We start from the raw sequence: 26,742 nt of genomic DNA on the forward strand, positions 1-26,742 counted from the left end.
TCATAACTTTTCCATTGATACTTTACATGGTATATACTTTGTACAGGAGTTGTTGCAATTGTATAACAGTGGTAATATCAATATAAATGGTCATATTCAATCATGCAGCATCATGCAGGGGCATTCTGTGCTGGGATGGGAGAGGAGTGGGGTGAAGCAGCGGTGAGCTGGCAGGGAAGGAGGCAAATAGTAGTGAGAGTTGCGGCCAGGGTGGAGCTGCCTCTCATTGATTCTGCACCCACCCTCTGCAGTGGCCCACACTGCCCATTGCACGGGGTACAAGTTCTGGCAGGCCTGAGGGCTGTCCTGGACTGCACCAGTCCCTACAGCATCTAAATAGTGGTGGTGCAGTCTGCCCCCCCTCTGTGCCTGCATCAGTGTAGGGATGAATCTGCTAGTTCTAGCCACTGGACTAACGTAGTTCCAGGAGTTGTCTCCCTATTGTGACAGGGTCGGGGCGGATGGCTGCAGAAGCGTAGTAGAAGGCAGGTTAGCCCCAGGTTAAGTAGGTCCCTTTTCCCTGGGTAAGGTAACAGGGAAGGTTTTAGAACAACCAGGAACCTTCTGGAGACAATTAAGACAGGCAGGCTGATTAGAACACCTGTAGCCAATCAAGAAGCTGCTGGAATCAATTAAGGGAGGCTAATCAAAGCACCTGGGTTTAAAAAGGAGCTCACTTCAGTTTGTGGTGCGCATGTAAGGAGCTGGGAGCAAGAGGTGCTAGGAGCTGAGAGTAGAACGTATACTGTTGGAGGACTGAGGAGTACAAGCATTATCAGACACCAGGAGGAAGGTCCTATGGTGAGGATAAAGAAGGGGTTGGGAGGAGGCCATGGGGAAGTAGCCCAGGGAGTTGTAGCTGTCACACAGCTGTTCCAGGAGGCTCTCTAGACAGCTGCATTCCACGGGGCCCTGGGCTGGAACCCAGAGTAGAGGGTGGGCCCAGGTTCCCCCAAAACCTCCCAACTCCTGGTCAGACACAGGAGGAGTTGACCTGGACTGTGGGTTCACGAAAATGTCCAAACTGAGGGCTGCTGTGAAGCTCCAAGGCGAGCAAATCCGCCAATAAGTGCAAGACCCACCAAGGTAGAGGAGGAACTTTGTCACACTATCTATAACCTCAGACAGACAAGTGGCATCATTCATTGGGAATCTCTCTACACAGGCTGGGTGATGACACTGGGGAAAAACCTCAAGTGTATTATTATAAAGTAAAAGGAGTGAACAGATTTTAGTAATAAGCTTTGTCAGGGAGGACTCAGAATGATGCACAGAGGTTTAGACCTGAGGATGGTCTTGCAATGTGGAATGCTTACATTGCTCACACTTGTGCATTGCCTCTTGGACCATATCAGTCTTCAAGGCTGTCTCCAGGCCAGGGCCGTCCTTAGGCATATGCAGCTACGTCCCGAAAATTTGGGGCAACCCTGGGTTTTAGTGTCCACCCTGCCGCCTCTTCCAATCCCTGTTCTGACCCTTCCTGCAGGCTCCCACACCTGGCTGCTGCAGCCTGGTGACTTTTACTCCAGAGGGGATCTAGTAACTTAAAAGTGAAAAAGCCTTCCAGCCTGCCAGACCTATTAGCACAACACCCCTTTCCTGCCAGATAGCTGGACAAATGAGTTTTTCTTTCTTTACTTCTAACTATTGGATGAACTAGTTTTAAGAGAACCCTCTAGCAAAATCAGTACAATGAATATTGTTATGAACACACTAAACCTCTATGACTGATTAATTTAAAATAATATCTTTGTTTCAGTGAGTTAAATATGTAGTAATCTGGAATGATTACTTTATGTAGGCTTAAGAGTATATTGAAAACATAAAATCAGCTTAGAAATACTGATTAAGAAAATGTAAAACAGAGAAGAGCTGCATCATGTATTCCATAATATTTAATGTTGTATTCAGCAGGACAGCTGACTTGCCCTTACTACAAAGTTTTTGCAAATAAATCTCTGACAAACTTCAGGGTATATCAAAAAGCCTGTGAGTGACGTTTTTTATTCCCAAATTTAGTGCTTTTGATTAGGTCCCTTCCGCATGTCTAGTCTTCACCTTCTGGCATGCAGTGGAAAATGTGCTCCATTTTCTTTAGAGAGAAATTGCAGAAGAGTGGTTTTTTTCAAATGTCATTTGCTTCATTTGGGTTCAGTGATTTGGCTGGAACGGGTTGATCAGGGAGGGGGAGGGAGGAGAGGAGGGAGACAGTGGGGAGAGGGCGGGGCCTGGGCAGAGTGGGGGTGGAGTATGGGCGGGGCCAAAGGTGGGCTAGGGGGCTAGCCTCCCTAAGCGGTGGCTTCACCCACTGCCCATGACCCCAGGTAAGAGTGGGTCGGCTCCCGCACACCCAGCGTGCGCTGCAGTCTCCTTAGGCATGGGCCGTCTTCGCAGAGCTGAATGCGTTGGTACCGCACATTCTGCGTGAGGGAGAGGGTACGGGGGTCTCTGGGGGAGCTGAGACACTCTGCTGCCATGAGGCAGGTGGGGCGGCTCGGTATCCTTTGCTGCCTCCCCCCTCCCCCCAGGCTGCAAGCTTGGGCTGTCGGCAGGCACAGGGGCACCAGTTTAATAATACTGCGTAGGGCCCCATAAATCCTAAGGATGGCCCTGCTCCAGGCTCCTTTCCCAACATTAACAAAAAGTACATTCATAGAGAAATCCAGACTAAAGCTGTGGCCCTGAGTGAGGAGCCTGTCGTATACTTCATATCTGAAAGAGGTTCTCAACCATTTTCCTTCGGAGGGCCCCCCAACATTTTGTAAAAACTCCACAGCCCACCTGTGCCACAATAACTGGTTTTCTACATATACAAGCCAGGGCTGGTGTTAGGGGGTAGCAAGCAGGGCAATTGCCTGGGGCCCCATGCCAGAGGGCCCCCACAAAGCTACATTGCTTAGGCTTCAGCTTCAGCCCTGGGTGGTGGGGTTCAGGGACCTGGGCTTCAGCTTTCTGTCCTGGGCCCCCATGAGGCTAATGCTGGCCCTGCTTGGAGCCCCTCCCCGAAACCTTCTTGAGGGCCCCAGACCTCTGGTTGAGAACCACTGGAATATGGGACATCTCTCATGTATGCATCCCCAGTTGCTGTGGGTACTCAATGCTTTACCAACACACACTTCCTCACTTCCGAAGGAACAAGGAGCATGTTACTGTACACCTGACTGTACCCTAAATAAACTCTAGATGTCAGTATAGCCAAATCATTTAATCAGCTGCTCCAGACCTTCCTATCTCTTAATCTTGCAGCATTTTTACACTCATCCTGCTTTCTTCCCTCTCTTTCCTTGCAGCTGGTTTCTACTTTGGATTTTTATTGTCAAAGGAAGGGCAAATGGCTCTGAAGATGAAAAAAGACAGCTGTGTGAAAACCAGCTCTGTAATGGTTAGATGAAGGGTGGTAAAACTACATACTCTATTACTACTACTATCCGCCATTGCTGCTACCAGGAGAGCAAAGTAATTATGAATTTTCTTAGTGCAGACAGAGTCTGATGAGAGTTCCAGGTTCTCATTGCTCTTTCCTGGCACCCTAGCTTTTTAAGGGGCTACAAGGCTGCTTTACTCAGACTATATCAAGCTTGAAAGCCTAGTAAAATCCTGAAAAAATGTCCCCTTCATGAATGTGCTCCTGGATCGTCAGTCTGTTTCATTGTAGTTTAGTAACTCCAGTAGTTGCCACTTCACAATTTATACCATCTACCTTCTGCTGGCACGTGTGTCTTAAGAGAATAAATAGATGGAGGGTCTGTTGGTACATTCAGAGTTCCTTCAAAGGGAACAGGTCTGTTTACATCTGGCTGAGATCAATTGTTCCCTGATGGAATATGGAATGTCCTGTGCACACACAAGCTGTTCCCCCATTGTTTTAGTGGCAATTCATGGATATTTTATTAGTACTTCGAGAGCTGTTTGCTTCACTAGAAGGGTAAGTAAAACTGAAGTGTGGTACAGTGCAGCATGTGTAATTTCAAACAAAGATATGTTAAAAACATTACTCCTAAAAGTGAATTCCTTGAAGCAACAGGATCTCTGGCCTTCAAATTTGGCAACATGAAGCACTGGGCTCCAACTATCCACTGTGCACTGTGTGAGACCTCCCACTGTGAACTGATCAGCCTTGCTGCTGAGTAGACCATCTCTGCTTGTGATCAGTCCCAGAGTGGTGAACAAGAAGCACTTTACTTGTGAAAGGATCCAGAGGTGATTTGCCTGCCTTAGTAGGAAGGCACTAGAGAGACCCTCTCTTTGTGACAAGCAAGCAGGAGATGGGGAAGGAGCTGCCTCAATCAGCATCGTATTTTGGATGGAGGTGTTGATCTCGTTTGGTGAGCGAGTCAGGAGGTATATATTCTGGATTCCACTTAGTCCTAATCGGCCTCTGAGTGTTCCTGACCATCAGTTCTCATCTATCCAACAAGTCTGTGGATATTCAAAGGGCTCTTGAAACCCTTTCCCACAGGATCAAAGACTACAGAGTAATTTATTTTGCTGTCTCTAGGAAATGGAGAATAGGAGAAGCCAGAACTATCAGGGTTTTCTTCTGCCTGTGGATTGTCTCTTTCACACACGAACCTTGCTGACTGCAGACATCTACAATAGAACCTAAGAGTTATGGACACCTTGGCAATGGAGGTTGTCCGTAACTCCGAAATGTTTGTAACTTTGAATGAAATACGGTTCCGGCTCCAGCAGTTCACGCTCTGGGCCAGGTTCCAGAGGCAGCTTCTTTGCAGGCAGCTTCTTTCCCAGGCAGGGCAAACTTGTCCCCCGCCTGGCTGCAGTGGGTGGGGTGAAAACAGCGAGTCCCCCTCCTGGTAGGGGGTGGTGGTGGTGAAAACAGCACCCCCCCCCGCCCCCGCTGGCCAGGGGAAGCTCTAAGCACCCATGGCTTACAGGAAAGCAGCGTAGACTCCAGTGCTGCTCCTGCCTTGCAATCTCAGTCTCTTCAACTCCTAGCTGTAAGTGTGCCCCGCGCATGAGGGTTGGGACGGGGTAGCGGTGGGAACAGGCAGCCCAGATCTGCCTCCCTTGAAGATGCAATTCAGGCACAGTACAGTATTTGCTTTTTTAAAATTTTTGTTTCTGGTGCTGCCTGATTGGATACTTCCAGTTTCACATGGTGTCCAGTTGACCGGTCAGGCCATAACGCTGGTGTTTGTATCTTTGAGGTTCTGCTGTATGTCTAATCAAATTAAAGTGCCAAATCTAACAAATTGATATTGATTGTGCCTTGTTTTCTTGCAGAGTGTCTGCTGGTTAGTAGAGCTGATTAGAAAATGAGTTTTTTCTTCACATAATTTTTTGACATTTTAGCAAAAAATTGAAAACCAAATAAATTCAGATGGAAACTGACTTTTAAAATTTGGAAATCCTGCTATGGTGCATGAGAATTGTAGTTTGGATTCCTCATACCCTCATTCTTCTCTATAGACTGGCCTCCTTGGCCAGACTATATCTACCATGGTGCACCATGGTACCATGCTCTTGCTGAGTCACCCTGGTGCATCATGGGTAGCGTAGTCCAGCCCGGTAACCCAGAAGGCACTGCATCAACATTTCCAAAGCAACATTTTCAGTTTTTGGAGGAAAGTTTTTGGCTTTTGGATGTTCATTTTTTCCATGAAAAGTTGAAATTTTCAGTGGAAAGCAGACACTTTACATGAAAAGTTTCACCCAATTTTCTGTCAAAAACAGTTTTGATAGAAATTTTTCAAGTAGTCCTACTAGTTAGTTAGTCCAATGTAATTCTAGCTATTCTCCCTGTTTTATAGCAGCATGTTGTTCTTACTGGTTATACAGCACCTTCCATGAGCCTCAAAGCATATTATACAATTACAGAGCATTTAATTAATGGAATGATTTTGCCCACCCAACAAAACAATCCCATCTGGAGTGGAAGTGAGACAGGTAGGATATTTACATTAAGTCAGTGCTGTAGATTCCAGTAATGAGAAGGATAATTAATGTCCTTTAACAGCATTTGTAGACTACAAGATATGAAAATAGAGGGATCACGTTTCATGCTTCAGGGTTTCAAATGACTGAGTGTAGATTGAATCCCAAAAAAGTACCATTTGCCCATTTTCCGTATACACACATACACAATTCACTTGATGCATCTTGCATCTTCCTCTGAAGTGTTACGTATTATGATTGCTGAAGACAGGATACTTGAAATGATTTACTTGAAAAATGGTCTTTTGTTCAAAAACAAACAATATTGGGGTTCTTCTCTTTTTCCTGTCGCTCTCCCTTTTTCAACAGCAAAATGGAAATGGAAAATAATAAAGGAGGGTGGGGGAAGGTGAATAATGAGCCAAATCCCCAACTATTCAGATCCTTTTGAAAACTTCAAACCTTTCTAAAACTTCCCCTTTCATCTTTTTATCCAGCTCTCCCACTGACTTACACTCCATTCTCTGGGGAGAGGAGGGATGGAGACTTTCCTGTTAGGCACATTCCAAGCACTTGGCTAGACAGAGACAATCACTGTATGCCAGTCTCCCCTGCCCTCACCCATTGATTGCCATTCTGCTGTGCTTTCTGGCAGTGCTCCTCTCAAGGCCATTGGCTTTTCATTTTAGAATTACTAGTACTTGAGTGCTGTCTGGGGAGAGCTTCCTTAACCCTACCATCACTGAGCTTGGCTGCATTGAAAAATATGTTTAAACTTCAGCACACAGTGAGGCATGTATTCAGCAGTCACTTTTCTGAACAGATGGGACCTTCAGCTTCCGTTGAGCCCTGCTGCTACTGCTAATGCAAGACGTATTTATGTGTCGTGTCATGAAATCAGAACTCTCAGCTCCGAAGGAAGCTGCCTTGAGACAAGCTGAATCACCTGAACGCCAAACCCAGCTGCACGGCATTATGGAAATGCTTTAGAATAAGATCTGGCTTGGGAACAGGCTCACACTGACGTAGGTCTGGTAAGAAGGAAGCTTTTCCCAGCAGACGGAGTGACTGTGCAGTTCTAAGAAACAAGGCTTCTCCTCCCAGATGTAACTCTTTCAAAGGACATAGATTAATTTGGCTCAACATAGAGCGTGTCTACACTGGCACTTTGCAGCGCTGCAACTTTCTAGCTCAGGGGTGTGAAAAAAACACCCGCCTGAGTGCAGCAAGTTTCAGCCCTGTAAAGTGCCCTTGCAGACTGTGCACCAGCGCTGGGAGCCATGCCCCTCGTGGAGGTGGTTTTTTTTAGAGCGCTGCCGTGGCAGCCAGTGTAGACAAGCCCATTAGCACACATAAAATGCCTTGCATCACGTGTAAATTACTACTCTGTTAGGCTCTGGTGGCTTCTGCAATAGAAGACAGGGATAGAGGGCACCCAAACTATTTAAAGGGTACTCAATTGCTGAACACTACAATGGGTGACTCTGGCCCAATTACTCCTAGGTGAATTCTTTACTAAAAAATTAAAAATTCTGCACACAATAGTTTAAAATTCTGCAAAATTTTGCATATTTTATTTGTCAAAACAACACAGTGTAATTATACCAGTTTCAATTATTTTGGTAATTTATTTCAAAATACCTGTCAGTAAGTAAGTCTGTAATAATACAGACAAAAAAAAAAAAAGATCCAGGAAATGTTTTTTTTTGTGACAAATAAATTCTTTAGTAGGCTATTAATACAGAACTTTGAGGAATTAATTTAAACTATAATACAGAAACGTATTTCCTGCACCCCTCAGAAGCAGTGCAAAGGCTTGGGGGAGTCAGAGGTAACGGAGGAGCTGAGGTAGAGGGAAGGGGTCTGGGAGTGAACCTAGAGCAGTAGTTCCCAAACTGGGGTTCGTGAAATGTTACAGGGGGTTCTTGGGAAAAAATTCCCTAATGGCAGACAGAGCTGTCCCTAGGGACTCTGGGCAGTGCGGGGCCCGCAGCCTGGAGCCCCTGGACCTCCAAGAGCTAAGCAGATCAAAGCAAGGATATCTATCACACTGAGGAGATTTAAACTTCAAGACTCCTTATAACAAATGGAAAGGGAGGTAGCTATTTGGGGGGAGGGATAGCTCAGTGGTTTGAGCATTGGCCTGCTTAAACCCAGGGTTGTGAGTTCAATCCTTGAGGGGGGCCATTTAGGGATCTGGGGCAAAAAATTAATTGGGGATTGTGCCTGCTTTGAGCAGGGGGTTGGACAAGATGATCTCCTGAGGTCCCTTCCAACTGTGATAGTCTATGAGTCTATATTTGTTGCTATTTTTAAAATTAAATAGGCAACTAGTATTGTTTTTAAAATTATGATGAAGAACAAGTTTAAGCTTTATTGTAATGTGCATTGTTTGCCTGGACTGCTCAAGACCTGAATGCTTGTTTTGGAGGAACTTTGAGTTGGCTTCTTAAATACCTTCATGCTGTTGCATATCTGATACTCCTTGATGAAACATAGGAGCCTGGTCTTATAACAGGCTTATTCAAAGTGACATAAGCTACGAAAGTGAGATCTTGGAAGAGTGTTGCCATTTTCATAATGTAATAAAAATACTGTAATGATAAATATTAATAATAAATAGTGTGTAATAAGTGTATTATAAAAACAAATTTTATATTTCCAAGATCACTGCTTTTATAATTTATATTTAGGTAAAGGACAAAATCCCTGGAAATATTCATTTTTAGCAGGGGGTTTGCGAGACTTGACATTTTCGTGGAAGGGGTTCACAGGTTGTTAAAGTTTGGGAACCACTGACCTAGAGGGTTATTGGGTGTGAGTAGAAGTCTGGAACAGTTTTTCTGGGAGATGTGGGAGGGTTTGTTAGGGAGTTGGGGCACCTCCCTCATATGACCCTGACTGACCCTTAGCCTCTCCCATTCAGTCCTCCCATCCCTGTGTGTCCCTGCACCTCCTACTCCCTGTGCCCATGTGGCCCTGCAGCCCCCTACCCTCCATCCCCATGTGGTCCTAAAGCCCCCTACCCTCCATCCCCATGTGGCCCTGCAGCTCCCTACCCTCCATCCCCATGTGGCCCTGCAGCCCCCTCCCATTCAGTCCCTGGCTCAATGCTGTCACCCCACTAGCTCTTGAGCTCCCACCCCAGTCTATCCCCCCACTAGTGCTTCTGAACACCAGTCTGTGACCCCTCAGCAGCCCTCTGTTTCCCCCCGCTCTGTCTTCTGCCCATGCCCTGTGCCTCCTAACCTGGCTCCATGGGCAGGGTGCTGTGATGAACGCAGCCAGTTGCCGACTGTTACTGCTGATCAGCTGCTGCTGTCTGTTCTGGCGCCACAGCAGCCGCTGGTGGGTGAAAGGCACTTCTCCAGCAGAACGTATTTTCTGCACAGAAAGAAAAAATTCTGCACCAGACATGAATTTTGCACATGTGCAGTGGCACAGAATTTCCCCAGGAGTACCCAATATTAGGAAAACGTGATTGCACAGCACACAGCAACTGCTGTGCCAAAGCTGGGGTTGTATTAGAGCTTTTCAGAGATTGCGTGGTTCACCAACCACCAGATCCAGAGCCATGTTTTTGGGGTGCCCATCAACTCGTTGATTAGATACCTGAAATCAAAAAACATTCCAACTGCAGCTAGATGCACGGTCCTGCAAGAAGACTACAGCCGGGGTGAGAACTGAATCCAACTCTTCTGAGGCCCAGTCCAGTGCTGTACCCAGAGGCCATACTTCCTCTGCCCACTGTCTCTGACCCACCTCTCACCTTTAAAATATTCGCATTTAAGGCTTCTTTTTTTAAAAAAATGGAAAACTATCTAAAATCTTAAGTCCTTAACAGAGTGTGTGTGTGTAGCCCTAACATTGCAATTATTGTAAATATATTGTAACACAAAATATTTCAAAATGCATTCCTACTTTATCTACCTGCCAAGACTTGTGTTTTGTACTTCACCAGCAGGCCTGCTGATGTCACTAATGCAGCACCTAAAACCATTTAAGGAAATCACATAGGTGACCTGTTTAGGACCCTGATCCAAAGCTCATTGAGATCAATGGAAAGTGGCCGATTCACTTTAATAGGCTTTGGATAAGGTCTTAGGCGCTTATGATTTTATCACATGCTGTGGGAAATGCACAGAACCCAGAGTGCCTGAATTCAGGTCCCAACATGTAAATAAACTTTTAAAATTGACTTTAAAATATTTTAATTGTCATGTTTTAGGTACAGCTGGTCAAAAATAGGAATTCTCAGAATTTCTTGTGGGAGATGTCTGGGGCATGTGACAGTCGAACTATAACTTCCATGAGGCTCAGTGGCAGCTCAGATGGACATGTTACTGTTGAACTGACTGGAAATGAAGTGTTTCAATTCAGTTCAACCCACTAAAATGTTTCAATTTGGGTCCCCCAGATCAGAAACAAATATTTCATGATGATTTTCCTAATGGGATTTTATTTGGCAAAACAGAAATTTTTCCGGAAACTCCATTTTCAAAAAAAAAAAAAAAAAAAAAAAGTTGATGGAAGATTTCCAACCACTCTAGTTTTAAACCTATACATCTATCTATCCCTATACCACACCCATTACTGTGGTAGTTGAATGACTAATGACTCTTAGTAACAATCTAGGGTCTCAGACTTGTTTTTGGAACAGCATTTTATTCATTTTTTTGTTACGAAAGTATTTTAATTTACCTTTAAGTCTTGGGTTCCCATGGGTCCCCATCCCAAGACATATATGGGCTCTTTGCACATGCTCACTCTATCTGTCAGATGCCAGCAAAATGTTTTGCACAAGATGGTTTCTTGCCCAGTTGGAAGGGAGGTTGCAGTTGGATACACCAAGATATTGACTGTCAAGTACCAGGGGCCCTTCAAGTGGTTGGGGCTTGGTCTGAGGGCAAAGTTTGATGGTTTTACCTGGGCTTTGTTTTAATCCCAATTCAATCCCGTGGGAACACGAATATACTACTCACTGGGCAGAGCAGGGTAGAAGGGATAGAAAAAACACTTCTGTGGTTTGCGCTTTCACTCCTTGATTCTGTTTGGTGCTTAGATACCATGGTGATAAGGGTTTTTATGAAAAACAGAGATGAGAGAGAGATTAAAATGCCACTCAGTGGCTTAGTTCGCTTAATGTTAACAATGCAATTTAATGAACTGCTGAATCTAAGGAAATATAGCCACATTCCAAACCAAAGAGATTTGCAACTTGGAATAAAAGCAAAGTCTCTGATTGAAATGTCAGACCCATCTCTGAGTGATGATTTAATAACTTTTATGAGTGATCCTGTCACAGCAAATCTCAACACTCGAATGGAGTGACTCAGTGAGAGCCTATTAACAATGATACATACCAAAGAGGAACAAGGTGAGCTTTTTACCCCTTCCCGACTTAGCTTAAAAGCTTATTTGCTGTGGGAACATTTTCTCTTTCTCTTACAACTCCTTTCCCTCCCCCTGACTCTCGTAGGATAAAATACTTCCGGGACTAATTGACCTGTGCAACGTGCATCAAGGAAACAGGGCCTAGGGTAAACAGAAGGTGAGGTACACCAGGTCCGATCCCCTGTGCTTCTGTCATGAGTTGTGAGTGGGCGTACAACTGGAGAAGGGCTTACATGTCTGGGTCACATGCTGTGAAGGTCTGGCAGAAAGAGGTGGAAAATCTTTTATCCCACATGCCTCCCGCATGCCATCACAGTGTTACAATGGCTACCAGCACTCCCAGCTACCTTCGAGACACCACTGACTTCCTGAGGAAACTACAATCCATCGGTGATCTTCCTGATAACACCATCCTGGCCACTATGGATGTAGAAGCCCTCTACACCAACATTCCACACAAAGATGGACTACAAGCCGTCAAGAACACTATCCCCGATAATGTCACGGCTAACCTGGTGGCTGAACTTTGTGACTTTGTCCTTACCCATAACTACTTCACATTTGGGGACAATGTATACCTTCAGATCAGCGGCACTGCTATGGGTACCCGCATGGCCCCACAGTATGCCAACATTTTTATGGCTGATTTAGAACAACGCTTCCTCAGCTCTCGTCCCCTAAAGCCCCTACTCTACTTGCGCTATATTGATGACATCTTCATCATCTGGACCCATGGAAAAGAAGCCCTTGAGGAATTCCACCATGATTTCAACAATTTCCATCCCACCACCAACCTCAGCCTGGTCCAGTCCACACAAGAGATCCACTTCCTGGACACTACAGTGCTAATAAACAATGGTCACATAAACACCACCCTATACCGGAAACCTACTGACCGCTATTCCTACCTGCATGCCTCCAGCTTTCACCCTGACCACACCACACGATCCATCGTCTACAGCCAAGCTCTACGATACAACCGCATTTGCTCCAACCCCTCAGACAGAGACAAACACCTACAAGATCTCTGTCAAGCTTTCTTACAACTACAATACCCACCTGCAGAAGTAAAGAAACAGATTGATAGAGCCAGAAGAGTTCCCAGAGGTTACCTACTGCGGGACAGGCCTAGCAGAGAAAGTAACAGGGCGCCACTGGCCGTCGCCTTCAGCCCCCAACTGAAACCCCTCCAGCGCATTATTAAGGATCTACGGCCTATCCTGAAGGATGACCCGACACTCTCGCAGGTCTTGGGAGACGGGCCGGTCCTTGCCTGCAGACAGCCCCGCAACCTGAAGCGAATGCTCGCCAGCAACCACATACCACACAACGGAACCACTGACCCAGGAACTTATCCTTGCGGCAAGGCCCGTTGCCGGCTGTGCCCGCATATCTATTCAGGGGACACCATCACAGGGCCTAATGACATCAGCCACACTGTCGGGGGCTCGTTCGCCTGCACATCCGCCAGTGTGGTGTGTGCCATCATGTGCCAGCGATGCCCCTCTGCCATGTGCGTTGGTCGGGCTGGACAGTCTCTGCGTAGAGGAATGGATGGACGCAGATCGGATGTCAAGAATTGTGGCATTCGTAGGCCAGTCGGAGAACACTTCAGTCTCTCTGGTCACGCGATCACAGACATGAAGGTCGCTATCTTAAAACAAAAAGGCTTCAAATCCAGACTCCGGCGAGAGACTGCTGAATTGGAATTCATTTGCAAATTGGATGCTATTGATTTGGGCTTGGATAGAGACTTGGAGTGGCTAAGTCATTATGCAAGGTAGCCTGTTTCCTCTTGTTTTTTCCTACCCCCCCCCCCCCCCGATGTTCTGGTTTAACTTGGATTTTAACTTGAAGAGTGGTCAGTTTGGATGAGCTATTACCAGCAGGAGAGTGAGTTTGTGTGTGTATGGGGGTGGGGGGGATGTGAGAACCTGGATTTATGCAGGAAATAGCCCAGCTTGATTGTCATGCACATTGTGTAAAGAGTTGTCACTTTGGATGGGCTATCACCAGCAGGAGAGTGAATTTGTGTGGGGGGGTGGAGGGTGAGAAAACCTGGATTTGTGCTGGAAATCACTTTAGATAAGCTATTACCAGCAGGACAGTGGGGTGGGAATAGGTATTGTTTCATATTCTCTGTGTATATATAAAGCCTGCTGCAGTTTCCACGATATGCATCTGAGGAAGTGAGCTGTAGCTCACGAAAGCTTATGCTCTAATAAATTGGTTAGTCTCTAAGGTGCCACAAGTCCTCCTTTTCTTTTTGCGAATACAGACTAACACGGCTGCTACTCTGAAACCTGTCATTATGCAAGGCACTGCATTTAGCCGTATGGAGTGGAAATCTATCAACTGCATGAAAAAACTTGTACAGATACAGACAGACATCATCTTCCTTTCCAAATGCAAACAGATGGACATCGTACCAAAAGGACTGAAGGTAAAAAATCCATTACAATCTACATACCACACAGACTATGCTGACAGCTTGTGCCACACGCTCTCAAAGAAACTGCGGAATCACCTGATCAACATCCTCTACAGCAAACAGGGAAAGATTAAGAATGAGCTCTCAAAAATGGATACTCTCATAAAAAACCAACCTTCCACACAAACTTCCTCGTGGCTGGATTTTACTAAAACTAGACAAGCCATTTACAACGCACACTTTGCTTCTCTACAAAAGAAAAAGGACACTAAACTTTCTAAACTACTACATGCTACAAGGGGCCACAGCAATGGTTCCCTCAACCCACCTAGCAATATTGTTAACCTATCCAACTATACTCTCAGCCCAGCAGAAGCAGCTGTTCTATCTCGGGGCCTCTCCTTCTGCCCCTCCACCCCCACGAACATGATACAGTTCTGTGGTGACCTAGAATCCTATTTTCGACGTCTCCGACTCAAGGAATATTTCCAAAATACCTCTGAACAGCATACTAATCCACAGAGGTCTCCCTACTAACACTACAGAAAGAGGGATTCTAGGTGGACTCCTCCTGAAGGTCGAAACAGCAGACTGGACTTCTACATAGAGTGCTTCCGCCGACGTGCACGGGCTGAAATTGTGGAAAAGCAGCATCACTTGCCCCATAACCTCAGCCATGCGGAACGCAATGCCATCCACAGCCTCAGAAACAACTCTGACATCATAATCAAAAAGGCTGACAAAGGAGGTGCTGTTGTCGTCATGAATAGGTCGGAATATGAACAAGAGGCTGCTCGGCAGCTCTCCAACACGAGTTTCTACAAGCCATTACCCTCTGATCCCACTGAGAGTTACCAAAAGCAACTACAGCATTTGCTCAAGAAACTTCCTGAAAAAGCACAAGATCAAATCCGCACAGACACACCCCTGGAACCCCGACCTGGGATATTCTATCTACTACCCAAGATCCATAAACCTGGAAATCCTGGGCGCCCCATCATCTCAGGCATTGGCACCCTGACAGCAGGATTGTCTGGCTATGTAGACTCCCTCCTCAGGCCCTACGCTACCAGCACTCCCAGCTACCTTCGAGACACCACTGACTTCCTGAGGAAACTACAATCCATCGGTGATCTTCCTGATAACACCATCCTGGCCACTATGGATGTAGAAGCCCTCTACACCAACATTCCACACAAAGATGGACTACAAGCCGTCAAGAACACTATCCCCGATAATGTCACGGCTAACCTGGTGGCTGAACTTTGTGACTTTGTCCTTACCCATAACTACTTCACATTTGGGGACAATGTATACCTTCAGATCAGCGGCACTGCTATGGGTACCCGCATGGCCCCACAGTATGCCAACATTTTTATGGCTGATTTAGAACAACGCTTCCTCAGCTCTCGTCCCCTAAAGCCCCTACTCTACTTGCGCTATATTGATGACATCTTCATCATCTGGACCCATGGAAAAGAAGCCCTTGAGGAATTCCACCATGATTTCAACAATTTCCATCCCACCACCAACCTCAGCCTGGTCCAGTCCACACAAGAGATCCACTTCCTGGACACTACAGTGCTAATAAACAATGGTCACATAAACACCACCCTATACCGGAAACCTACTGACCGCTATTCCTACCTGCATGCCTCCAGCTTTCACCCTGACCACACCACACGATCCATCGTCTACAGCCAAGCTCTACGATACAACCGCATTTGCTCCAACCCCTCAGACAGAGACAAACACCTACAAGATCTCTGTCAAGCTTTCTTACAACTACAATACCCACCTGCAGAAGTAAAGAAACAGATTGATAGAGCCAGAAGAGTTCCCAGAGGTTACCTACTGCGGGACAGGCCTAGCAGAGAAAGTAACAGGGCGCCACTGGCCGTCGCCTTCAGCCCCCAACTGAAACCCCTCCAGCGCATTATTAAGGATCTACGGCCTATCCTGAAGGATGACCCGACACTCTCGCAGGTCTTGGGAGACGGGCCGGTCCTTGCCTGCAGACAGCCCCGCAACCTGAAGCGAATGCTCGCCAGCAACCACATACCACACAACGGAACCACTGACCCAGGAACTTATCCTTGCGGCAAGGCCCGTTGCCGGCTGTGCCCGCATATCTATTCAGGGGACACCATCACAGGGCCTAATGACATCAGCCACACTGTCGGGGGCTCGTTCGCCTGCACATCCGCCAGTGTGGTGTGTGCCATCATGTGCCAGCGATGCCCCTCTGCCATGTGCGTTGGTCGGGCTGGACAGTCTCTGCGTAGAGGAATGGATGGACGCAGATCGGATGTCAAGAATTGTGGCATTCGTAGGCCAGTCGGAGAACACTTCAGTCTCTCTGGTCACGCGATCACAGACATGAAGGTCGCTATCTTAAAACAAAAAGGCTTCAAATCCAGACTCCGGCGAGAGACTGCTGAATTGGAATTCATTTGCAAATTGGATGCTATTGATTTGGGCTTGGATAGAGACTTGGAGTGGCTAAGTCATTATGCAAGGTAGCCTGTTTCCTCTTGTTTTTTCCTACCCCCCCCCCCCAGATGTTCTGGTTTAACTTGGATTTTAACTTGAAGAGTGGTCAGTTTGGATGAGCTATTACCAGCAGGAGAGTGAGTTTGTGTGTGTATGGGGGTGGGGGGGATGTGAGAACCTGGATTTATGCAGGAAATAGCCCAGCTTGATTGTCATGCACATTGTGTAAAGAGTTGTCACTTTGGATGGGCTATCACCAGCAGGAGAGTGAATTTGTGTGGGGGGGTGGAGGGTGAGAAAACCTGGATTTGTGCTGGAAATCACTTTAGATAAGCTATTACCAGCAGGACAGTGGGGTGGGAATAGGTATTGTTTCATATTCTCTGTGTATATATAAAGCCTGCTGCAGTTTCCACGATATGCATCTGAGGAAGTGAGCTGTAGCTCACGAAAGCTTATGCTCTAATAAATTGGTTAGTCTCTAAGGTGCCACAAGTCCTCCTTTTCTTTTTGCGAATACAGACTAACACGGCTGCTACTCTGAAACCTGTCATTATGCAAGGCACTGCATTTAGCCGTATGGAGTGGAAATCTATCAACTGCATGAAAAAACTTGTACAGATACAGACAGACATCATCTTCCTTTCCAAATGCAAACAGATGGACATCGTACCAAAAGGACTGAAGGTAAAAAATCCATTACAATCTACATACCACACAGACTATGCTGACAGCTTGTGCCACACGCTCTCAAAGAAACTGCGGAATCACCTGATCAACATCCTCTACAGCAAACAGGGAAAGATTAAGAATGAGCTCTCAAAAATGGATACTCTCATAAAAAACCAACCTTCCACACAAACTTCCTCGTGGCTGGATTTTACTAAAACTAGACAAGCCATTTACAACGCACACTTTGCTTCTCTACAAAAGAAAAAGGACACTAAACTTTCTAAACTACTACATGCTACAAGGGGCCACAGCAATGGTTCCCTCAACCCACCTAGCAATATTGTTAACCTATCCAACTATACTCTCAGCCCAGCAGAAGCAGCTGTTCTATCTCGGGGCCTCTCCTTCTGCCCCTCCACCCCCACGAACATGATACAGTTCTGTGGTGACCTAGAATCCTATTTTCGACGTCTCCGACTCAAGGAATATTTCCAAAATACCTCTGAACAGCATACTAATCCACAGAGGTCTCCCTACTAACACTACAGAAAGAGGGATTCTAGGTGGACTCCTCCTGAAGGTCGAAACAGCAGACTGGACTTCTACATAGAGTGCTTCCGCCGACGTGCACGGGCTGAAATTGTGGAAAAGCAGCATCACTTGCCCCATAACCTCAGCCATGCGGAACGCAATGCCATCCACAGCCTCAGAAACAACTCTGACATCATAATCAAAAAGGCTGACAAAGGAGGTGCTGTTGTCGTCATGAATAGGTCGGAATATGAACAAGAGGCTGCTCGGCAGCTCTCCAACACGAGTTTCTACAAGCCATTACCCTCTGATCCCACTGAGAGTTACCAAAAGCAACTACAGCATTTGCTCAAGAAACTTCCTGAAAAAGCACAAGATCAAATCCGCACAGACACACCCCTGGAACCCCGACCTGGGATATTCTATCTACTACCCAAGATCCATAAACCTGGAAATCCTGGGCGCCCCATCATCTCAGGCATTGGCACCCTGACAGCAGGATTGTCTGGCTATGTAGACTCCCTCCTCAGGCCCTACGCTACCAGCACTCCCAGCTACCTTCGAGACACCACTGACTTCCTGAGGAAACTACAATCCATCGGTGATCTTCCTGATAACACCATCCTGGCCACTATGGATGTAGAAGCCCTCTACACCAACATTCCACACAAAGATGGACTACAAGCCGTCAAGAACACTATCCCCGATAATGTCACGGCTAACCTGGTGGCTGAACTTTGTGACTTTGTCCTTACCCATAACTACTTCACATTTGGGGACAATGTATACCTTCAGATCAGCGGCACTGCTATGGGTACCCGCATGGCCCCACAGTATGCCAACATTTTTATGGCTGATTTAGAACAACGCTTCCTCAGCTCTCGTCCCCTAAAGCCCCTACTCTACTTGCGCTATATTGATGACATCTTCATCATCTGGACCCATGGAAAAGAAGCCCTTGAGGAATTCCACCATGATTTCAACAATTTCCATCCCACCACCAACCTCAGCCTGGTCCAGTCCACACAAGAGATCCACTTCCTGGACACTACAGTGCTAATAAACAATGGTCACATAAACACCACCCTATACCGGAAACCTACTGACCGCTATTCCTACCTGCATGCCTCCAGCTTTCACCCTGACCACACCACACGATCCATCGTCTACAGCCAAGCTCTACGATACAACCGCATTTGCTCCAACCCCTCAGACAGAGACAAACACCTACAAGATCTCTGTCAAGCTTTCTTACAACTACAATACCCACCTGCAGAAGTAAAGAAACAGATTGATAGAGCCAGAAGAGTTCCCAGAGGTTACCTACTGCGGGACAGGCCTAGCAGAGAAAGTAACAGGGCGCCACTGGCCGTCGCCTTCAGCCCCCAACTGAAACCCCTCCAGCGCATTATTAAGGATCTACGGCCTATCCTGAAGGATGACCCGACACTCTCGCAGGTCTTGGGAGACGGGCCGGTCCTTGCCTGCAGACAGCCCCGCAACCTGAAGCGAATGCTCGCCAGCAACCACATACCACACAACGGAACCACTGACCCAGGAACTTATCCTTGCGGCAAGGCCCGTTGCCGGCTGTGCCCGCATATCTATTCAGGGGACACCATCACAGGGCCTAATGACATCAGCCACACTGTCGGGGGCTCGTTCGCCTGCACATCCGCCAGTGTGGTGTGTGCCATCATGTGCCAGCGATGCCCCTCTGCCATGTGCGTTGGTCGGGCTGGACAGTCTCTGCGTAGAGGAATGGATGGACGCAGATCGGATGTCAAGAATTGTGGCATTCGTAGGCCAGTCGGAGAACACTTCAGTCTCTCTGGTCACGCGATCACAGACATGAAGGTCGCTATCTTAAAACAAAAAGGCTTCAAATCCAGACTCCGGCGAGAGACTGCTGAATTGGAATTCATTTGCAAATTGGATGCTATTGATTTGGGCTTGGATAGAGACTTGGAGTGGCTAAGTCATTATGCAAGGTAGCCTGTTTCCTCTTGTTTTTTCCTACCCCCCCCCCCCAGATGTTCTGGTTTAACTTGGATTTTAACTTGAAGAGTGGTCAGTTTGGATGAGCTATTACCAGCAGGAGAGTGAGTTTGTGTGTGTATGGGGGTGGGGGGGATGTGAGAACCTGGATTTATGCAGGAAATAGCCCAGCTTGATTGTCATGCACATTGTGTAAAGAGTTGTCACTTTGGATGGGCTATCACCAGCAGGAGAGTGAATTTGTGTGGGGGGGTGGAGGGTGAGAAAACCTGGATTTGTGCTGGAAATCACTTTAGATAAGCTATTACCAGCAGGACAGTGGGGTGGGAATAGGTATTGTTTCATATTCTCTGTGTATATATAAAGCCTGCTGCAGTTTCCACGATATGCATCTGAGGAAGTGAGCTGTAGCTCACGAAAGCTTATGCTCTAATAAATTGGTTAGTCTCTAAGGTGCCACAAGTCCTCCTTTTCTTCATGGTATATAGGTTAAAGCTGCTTCCAGCAGGTTTTATACACTCACGTCCCCCACTCTTCACAACACAGAAGCAAATCTCTGGGTGGATGTGGGTTATGCAACGCTTGCCTATCTTGAGTGGAGGCACAGGGCTGTGTAGCTGTGAGCGAGGTTACTAAGTGGTTCTGTTCCCAGGCACACTCTCGCACACAGCAATGTAGCTCCTTAAAGTGTGTGTTCTTTGGGGGAAACAGGCTGGGAATCTGCTGCCTGTACATATGTGTGCACAACTGCATATCACGCGCGAGTGCCGCCTCAGTGCCAATGTCCATGTGACATCAGGACTGACATTCAGTCTTGTGTCCTCATCTAATGGGTGGAGCTTGACTAGAGGTGGGCAAATAACTCATAACCCATAATTTATGTGATGTGTTATTCCTCTGTGATCTGTTCATGGGCACATGCAAGCTGTTTTGATTGGGAGGGCCCATGGCGTGATTTGGATCCCTGACTCGATGAATGTAGCTCTTTGAAACAGGTTGCCAGGGTGAATACTTGTGATTATGAATTTGAAACGTTTAAAATTCACCATCTCCATAAACATTCCTGCCAAAAAAATCACTCGCTGGAGTGTTCCTGATAAGCAGGGACTCAGCCAAAGGGGAATTCATTTCAGAATACAAAAGAATATGTGTGGACATTTGTCATATTTGTCCAGAGCTAATCAAGGGAGTGTCACTGAGCTTTATTTCACCACCTGTTGAAGCCCCGACTGGGGAAACCTGCATGGCTAGTCACATCAGCAGCTCTCCGCTGTGCTGCACGCCCTTGCTGTGCTTGCTCAGCGTGTCTGGATCATCAGACGGCAGTCAAAACAGAAGCACATTCAGCAGACTTTTACTCATCCTCTTATGAGCCCAGACCACTTCCACAGCTAAGCTTTGCTTAGCTTAGCTTTGGCTCAATTCTCAGATCCATACTCTACAGAGCTGAATTGTTTTGGTGCATCTTTTTTCCCCACTGTGCCCTGCTTTATGCTAAAAGGGATGGCTGGACCCATAGATCAGATTCAGAAAGGGACATTGAAACAACTAATCTTGTGCTTGCTGTAATGTATTTATGCAAGGATAGATGCTTCAGTCATTCTGGGGAGCAATCCTTCCTGCAGGCCTTGAACAAACTGAGTAAACAATGCAGATAAATGAATAAATGAAATAAACCCCAGTCCAACAGAATAACGGGGCTAGACATAGTCCTGAGTTACACAAAGAATATTCAAATAGCAGCACAGTTTGCTTGAACCAGCCTATGCTAAACAATTAAATCAAAAAAGCTGACCATTGGCATAACAGTGCAGAGAACATCAAACTACACGTTACTTGCGTTGTTCAGAGGCTAGCTCTAAGGACAGTAAAAATGTGCAAGGTATTTATATATCTGCTTTTGCCAATAACATAATCCAGCCAAGAAGGATGACATCTATTGAATGCTTGCTGTTTTCTAGCAGAGAAGCCAGCACTTTCTTTAATCAGTGGAAATTATCCATAGAATCCCATGAAGATCTGCACATCTGTCCCTTGAACCATGGGGATGCACATTGGCTCTTTTTTATCACCATGTTTGCATTATAATACCTTGTAGTGGATTTTTAATTTTTTTTTGGCTAGGCAGTGCAGGATATCTGACAGCAGAGGGCCTGAATTGTTCGCATAATAATAATACTACCTAGCCTACAAGCAGAAGACAACAGTTTCGGAGAGATATTACTTTTAATTCTTACATTTGCCATCTTTACTGACTGGATGCTTACTGAGCAAGAGAGGGGCAGCTGGCAGGGTAGGGGGGTGTCCTTTAGCAGATGACCTTAAATCAGAGACTGGCATAAACCCTGGCTCCGAACTCCCCCCGCACTTTGAAGGATTTGAAATGTGGTGCAAGATGTGAATTGTGCGGTGGAGTCCCTCATTTTCAGCCTGATCTGTTCAATGCTCACTCAGGGCTCTGCGTATGGTACTGCAGTGTACATGACTGAAAAAGAGGTTCCTTGGAGTGAGTGTTGCCCACTGAGCAACACGGCATCATTTCAAAGGATTTAACTTCAGCCGGCATGTACAACCAAGGCCAATTTGTGCGATTTGTTGACTCTATAATTTGCAAAATCTTTCTTCCTAAAGTATAATTGCCACCTGCTGTAGATGTTCCTTCGACATGAACTACATTCCCTCCCGCTAAAATGACATTGGTGCCAGACACTGCAGTGTGGACATGAGTTACTCTCAGCACGCAAAAGACCTAATGTGGAGGGCTAGTGTGAATTAATATGTCATGTGTTAGTTACTGTTGCTTTCAGTGGACTGCTCTAGTAACTACTGAAATTACGACAAGGTATCACGGCGTAAAGCACAAAACCGCCAGCGCCATCATGGAATCAGTTCTCTCCATTCTTGGAGCATGTATTGTCTCTCCCCTCCCCCCCAGGTTTCTGATTGTCTAGCCAACCTCAGGACTCATGGATACTGATTGGTCGGTGAAGGGAACTCAAGGCCAGATGAATATTACTATCTAATTTGGAATTAAGGCAGGAACCTGGAGATTTATAGTATCACAGGCAATGTTATAACATGTTATAATATCACGTATGTTATAAATGAACATGGGCTATACCATAACTGGTAATAAACTACATTTTGGAGATAGCCCGATGAGTACAATTGTCTTCACCCCACCAGGTCCCTTTGCATGGTTTAGTATCATTTGCGGATGATACTAAACTGGGAGGAGTGGTAGATACGCTGGAGGGGAGGGATAGGATACAGAAGGACCTAGACCAATTGGAAGATTGGGCCAAAAGGAATCTGATGAGGTTCAATAAGGATAAGTGCAGGGTCCTGCACTTAGGACGGAAGAACCCAATGCACAGCTACAGACTAGGGACCGAATGGCTAGGCAGCAGTTCTGCAGAAAAGGACCTAGGGGTGACAGTGGACGAGAAGCTGGATATGAGTCAGCAGTGTGCCCTTGTTGCCAAGAAGGCCAATGGCATTTTGGGATGTATAAGTAGGGGCATAGCGAGCAGATCGAGGGACGTGATCGTTCCCCTCTATTCGACATTGGTGAGGCCTCATCTGGAGTACTGTGTCCAGTTTTGGGCCCCACACTTCAAGAAGGATGTGGATAAATTGGAGAGAGTCCAGCGAAGGGCAACAAAAATGATTAGGGGACTGGAACACATGACTTATGAGGAGAGGCTGAGGGAGCTGGGATTGTTTAGCCTGCAGAAGAGAAGAATGAGGGGGGATTTGATAGCTGCTTTCAACTACCTGAAAGGGGGTTCCAAAGAGGATGGCTCTAGACTGTTCTCAATGGTAGCAGATGACAGAACGAGGAGTAATGGTCTCAAGTTGCAGTGGGGGAGGTTTAGATTGGATATTAGGAAAAACTTTTTCACTAAAAGGGTGGTGAAACACTGGAATGCGTTACCTAGGGAGGTGGTAGAATCTCCTTCCTTAGAGGTTTTTAAGGTCAGGCTTGACAAAGCCCTGGCTGGGATGATTTAACTGGGAATTGGTCCTGCTTTGAGCAGGGGGTTGGACTAGATGACCTTCTGGGGTCCCTTCCAACCCTGATATTCTATGATTCTATGATTCTATGGTGTACATTGGCCTACAGTGAGCTATCATAGGAAAAAAGAGCTGCAGGAGCTCACCTATCCCTCATCCCTCTGCATCAAGGCCAATCTTGCCATATACATGCTTGTCTTGAAGGCTTTCTAATGGCGAGGCCATAACTCCCTCAACAGGAAAATTAGTCCCCTGACCATCATTTTATGCAACTTAACTTTGCCTCACAGTTGCTGGTGCTCTAATTTTCTGTTAGAGCCTGGATGAAATTTCTGCTAGGGGTTTGCTGTTAGGGCTGCTCTTGTGTTGTACAAAAGCAGTGACTCCAGGTGTGGAAACTTTATCAAAGGTCTTTAGAGCAATCTGTCTGCTTAGTGGAACTTGGATTCAGAGAATCACAGCTGGGCGATTTATTTCCTCTTCTTAGATTTTGTTCTGCTTTCAGGGCAAAATTCTATGTAGCAGATCTTGACTTGGCGACTCCTTTCTATCCACTCATGCAGAAACCAAAGGGAGTTCCATACATAAAACAATATATACAAATCTGCCATGAGCGTCTGAGAAGAGAAGCTTCCCTCTAGGCCTCCACTGACTGCGTTAATGACCTGGATTTTCCTCCTGGCTGCTGTGTAACTTTTGCCTGAAGCATGTCTCACCCATTCAAAGTGACCAGATGCCCCGGTGTGATTTTTGCCCTCGGTGTCTCACAGGCTCAAGGCAACCAGATGCCATGGTTTCCATTGGAAAAACAGTGCCAACTCTGTCACTGATTTGATTCAAGTATAAAATAGTAAAGTTTTAACAAAGCAAACAAACAAAAAGAAAAGATGTATTGAAAAAAATGGGACCAGATTCACCATGGCATTACCCCAGCTTTACGCTGGTGTAAATCTACTGCTCTCTGCTTAGATTGTAAACTCTTCGGGGCAGGGACTGTTTCTTTGTTACAGGTGTGTACAGTTGCTAGCACAGTGGGCTCTAGATGCTACTCAATACAAATGAATAACAACATTAACTTTAGGACTAAGTGTAGGACTGGACTAACACAGTGGGGAATCAGGCTCTATATACTTGAAATCAACCCTGATTTGTCTTACCATGGAAAGGACGAAAGAAGGACAATAAACAAGTAGATTATGTATTATTATTTATTTGTATTAGGGGGCACCTAAGGGCCTCAATCTTGGGCAAACAAATTACAGAAAGATGGTACCAGCTCCCAGAAGTTTACACTCTAATATAAGACAAGAGACAGGTGCTGGATACATACAGAGGGATGGGGAACACAAGGAAACAGTGAGGTGATATGGGTTGGCATGGTAGGTAGTGGTCTGACCACACCATTGCTGAGTTTTTTGTTTTGTTTTCTGAGGAGAGTTTTAAGGCGAGATTTGGAGGGGAACGCTGCCGTGGCTTTGTGGATGTTTACAGGGAGCTCATGTATGAGAGGCTGCATGGGAGAGAGCACAAAGGGATTTGTTTGAAAATCTAATGAGTGGGAAGTGAAAGTTGGCAGGAGTCAGCAGCTCCATAGTGTCTGAGAGACAATGGGTAGGCTGGGGTTAGGTCACAAAGGGCCTTGGATGTAAAGACGATTTCAGTAAAAGTGTATCCATGTACCCCATGCGCCAGGCTACATCACTGTCTTTTCCCCCACTAGCCTGGGGAGGTGCAGAGGTAATACCAGGCTGTTTCATGACTGACACTGCACGACAGCATGTACTGGGCTCCTGATTTCCCCTCTTCTTTCTCCCTCTGCAGGAACCTGCAGACTTGGCTGGGCATATTACTGCATGGGAGGTGGGGCGGCTGCAGCCATGCTGATCTGTACCTGGCTCTCATGCTTCGCCGGAAAACATCCCAGACCTGTCATGTTAGTGAAGAGCATCATGCAGAGTGCAAATCCGTATGGAGTGGAGCTTGAGTGCTGCCTTAAACAATGAGCTTTCCCGGATACTCTCCTAAAAAAGAAGGAGGAGTGCTGGCCACATGGTCCAAACTTCTCTGACTGATACACATGAACCCCCACTTTTCTGTCGACAGCAGGGGCCAAAGACTGCTCCCAACTACTGTTGCGTATCTGGGCTAACTACATTCAGGTGGGGTCACTCTAGATTTACACTGGTGTAACTGAGAGCACAACTTGGCTACAATGATCATAGAAACAATGACAGTCTCCTTGCGGACCAGGCGCTAAGAACAAGAGGCCAATTTCCTCTGCATCGTGATTCCCTTGAAAGCAGGGGATGAATTTGGTCCAAGGAAAATAAGAATTCATTTCATGCATTCTCTGAATGTAAGATACATCTCCATTAATAATAATACATAACTCTTATCTAGCATTTTTCCTCAGAAGATCTCAAAGCGTTTTACCAATGAGGGCAGTGTCATTATCCTCATTTTACAGATGGGGAAACAGAGAGGTAAATTGAGTTGCCCAAGGCCACACAGTAGGTTAGTAGCAGGGCAGGAAATAGAACCCAGATCTTCTGTGTCTCAGTCCAGTGCGCTATCTACTTGACCACACTGCCACACTCAGTAGTGGGCTTCAGGCTGCTTTGCTTTGCTCAGCTTACTGGTTATGCCAGGTTATGGTTGCTTTACAATTGCCGGAGCAGCGCAGTACTGGTGCAGAAACAGGAAACGGAGCCCCATGTGTAGTGTGTATCTAAAATGTCTCCAGCTGGGACAAGGCTGAAGCAAGGAGGGGGAGGTGCTGCAGCTGTGTTCCTTGCATCGAACCTTAAATATAGGAGCTTCTCCCTTCCCTAACCTAGTGAAGATATAGAGTTTGTCTATCTAGCATATGCGTCCCTAGATGGAGTTAAGATAAAGCTGGCAGTGAGTGGTATATATAGATTGTTCTGTAGCAATATGGAGTTCTGAGTTGAGTGAGTTCCTCTCCATGGCTATTGCAGGGCCTCAGAAATGTGAAGATTGTCTCCAGAGTACGGTCATCTTAGGATCACTGAGCACTTCATCAGTGCCATATGCTGCAAAGTCCAATGAAGGGCACGCTCTGGGCTTATAAATGTGTGTATTCCTTTAACCCTGCAGGAGAACAAGCTGGAGAAAAAGCTTATGTGTTTGCATTTATATTCTTGTTGCAATGTCTTGTAAATAAAGGCTTGTGACCATTTTCACCCATGGGAGTGAAACCCACATCGATTGCTGTATATTACACCCAGCATTATGGAAATTTATTATCATCTAGTCATGTAGCTATTTTGACTCTCCAGAGCTATCTGATC

At 46.2% G+C, this 26,742-nt stretch overlaps 1 protein-coding gene across 1 annotated transcript in view; it reads left to right on the forward strand.

Annotated features, from left to right (window-relative positions):
* LHFPL1 (LHFPL tetraspan subfamily member 1) overlaps positions 1 to 25,434 on the forward strand; it is a gene marked incomplete at its 3' end in the record, with an annotated part of 44,237 nt that extends 18,803 nt beyond the window's left edge. Inside the window, exon 3 of the mRNA XM_084639223.1 lies at positions 25,253 to 25,434. Within this exon, the coding sequence (XP_084495349.1) occupies positions 25,253 to 25,434 (182 nt within the window). The remainder of the gene's footprint in view (positions 1 to 25,252) is intronic.
* Positions 25,435 to 26,742: the final 1,308 nt, after the last annotated feature.

Source organism: Lepidochelys olivacea (assembly GCF_965140295.1).
Source record: "Lepidochelys olivacea isolate rLepOli2 genome assembly, chromosome: 9".
Taxonomy (NCBI): Eukaryota; Metazoa; Chordata; order Testudines; family Cheloniidae; genus Lepidochelys; species Lepidochelys olivacea.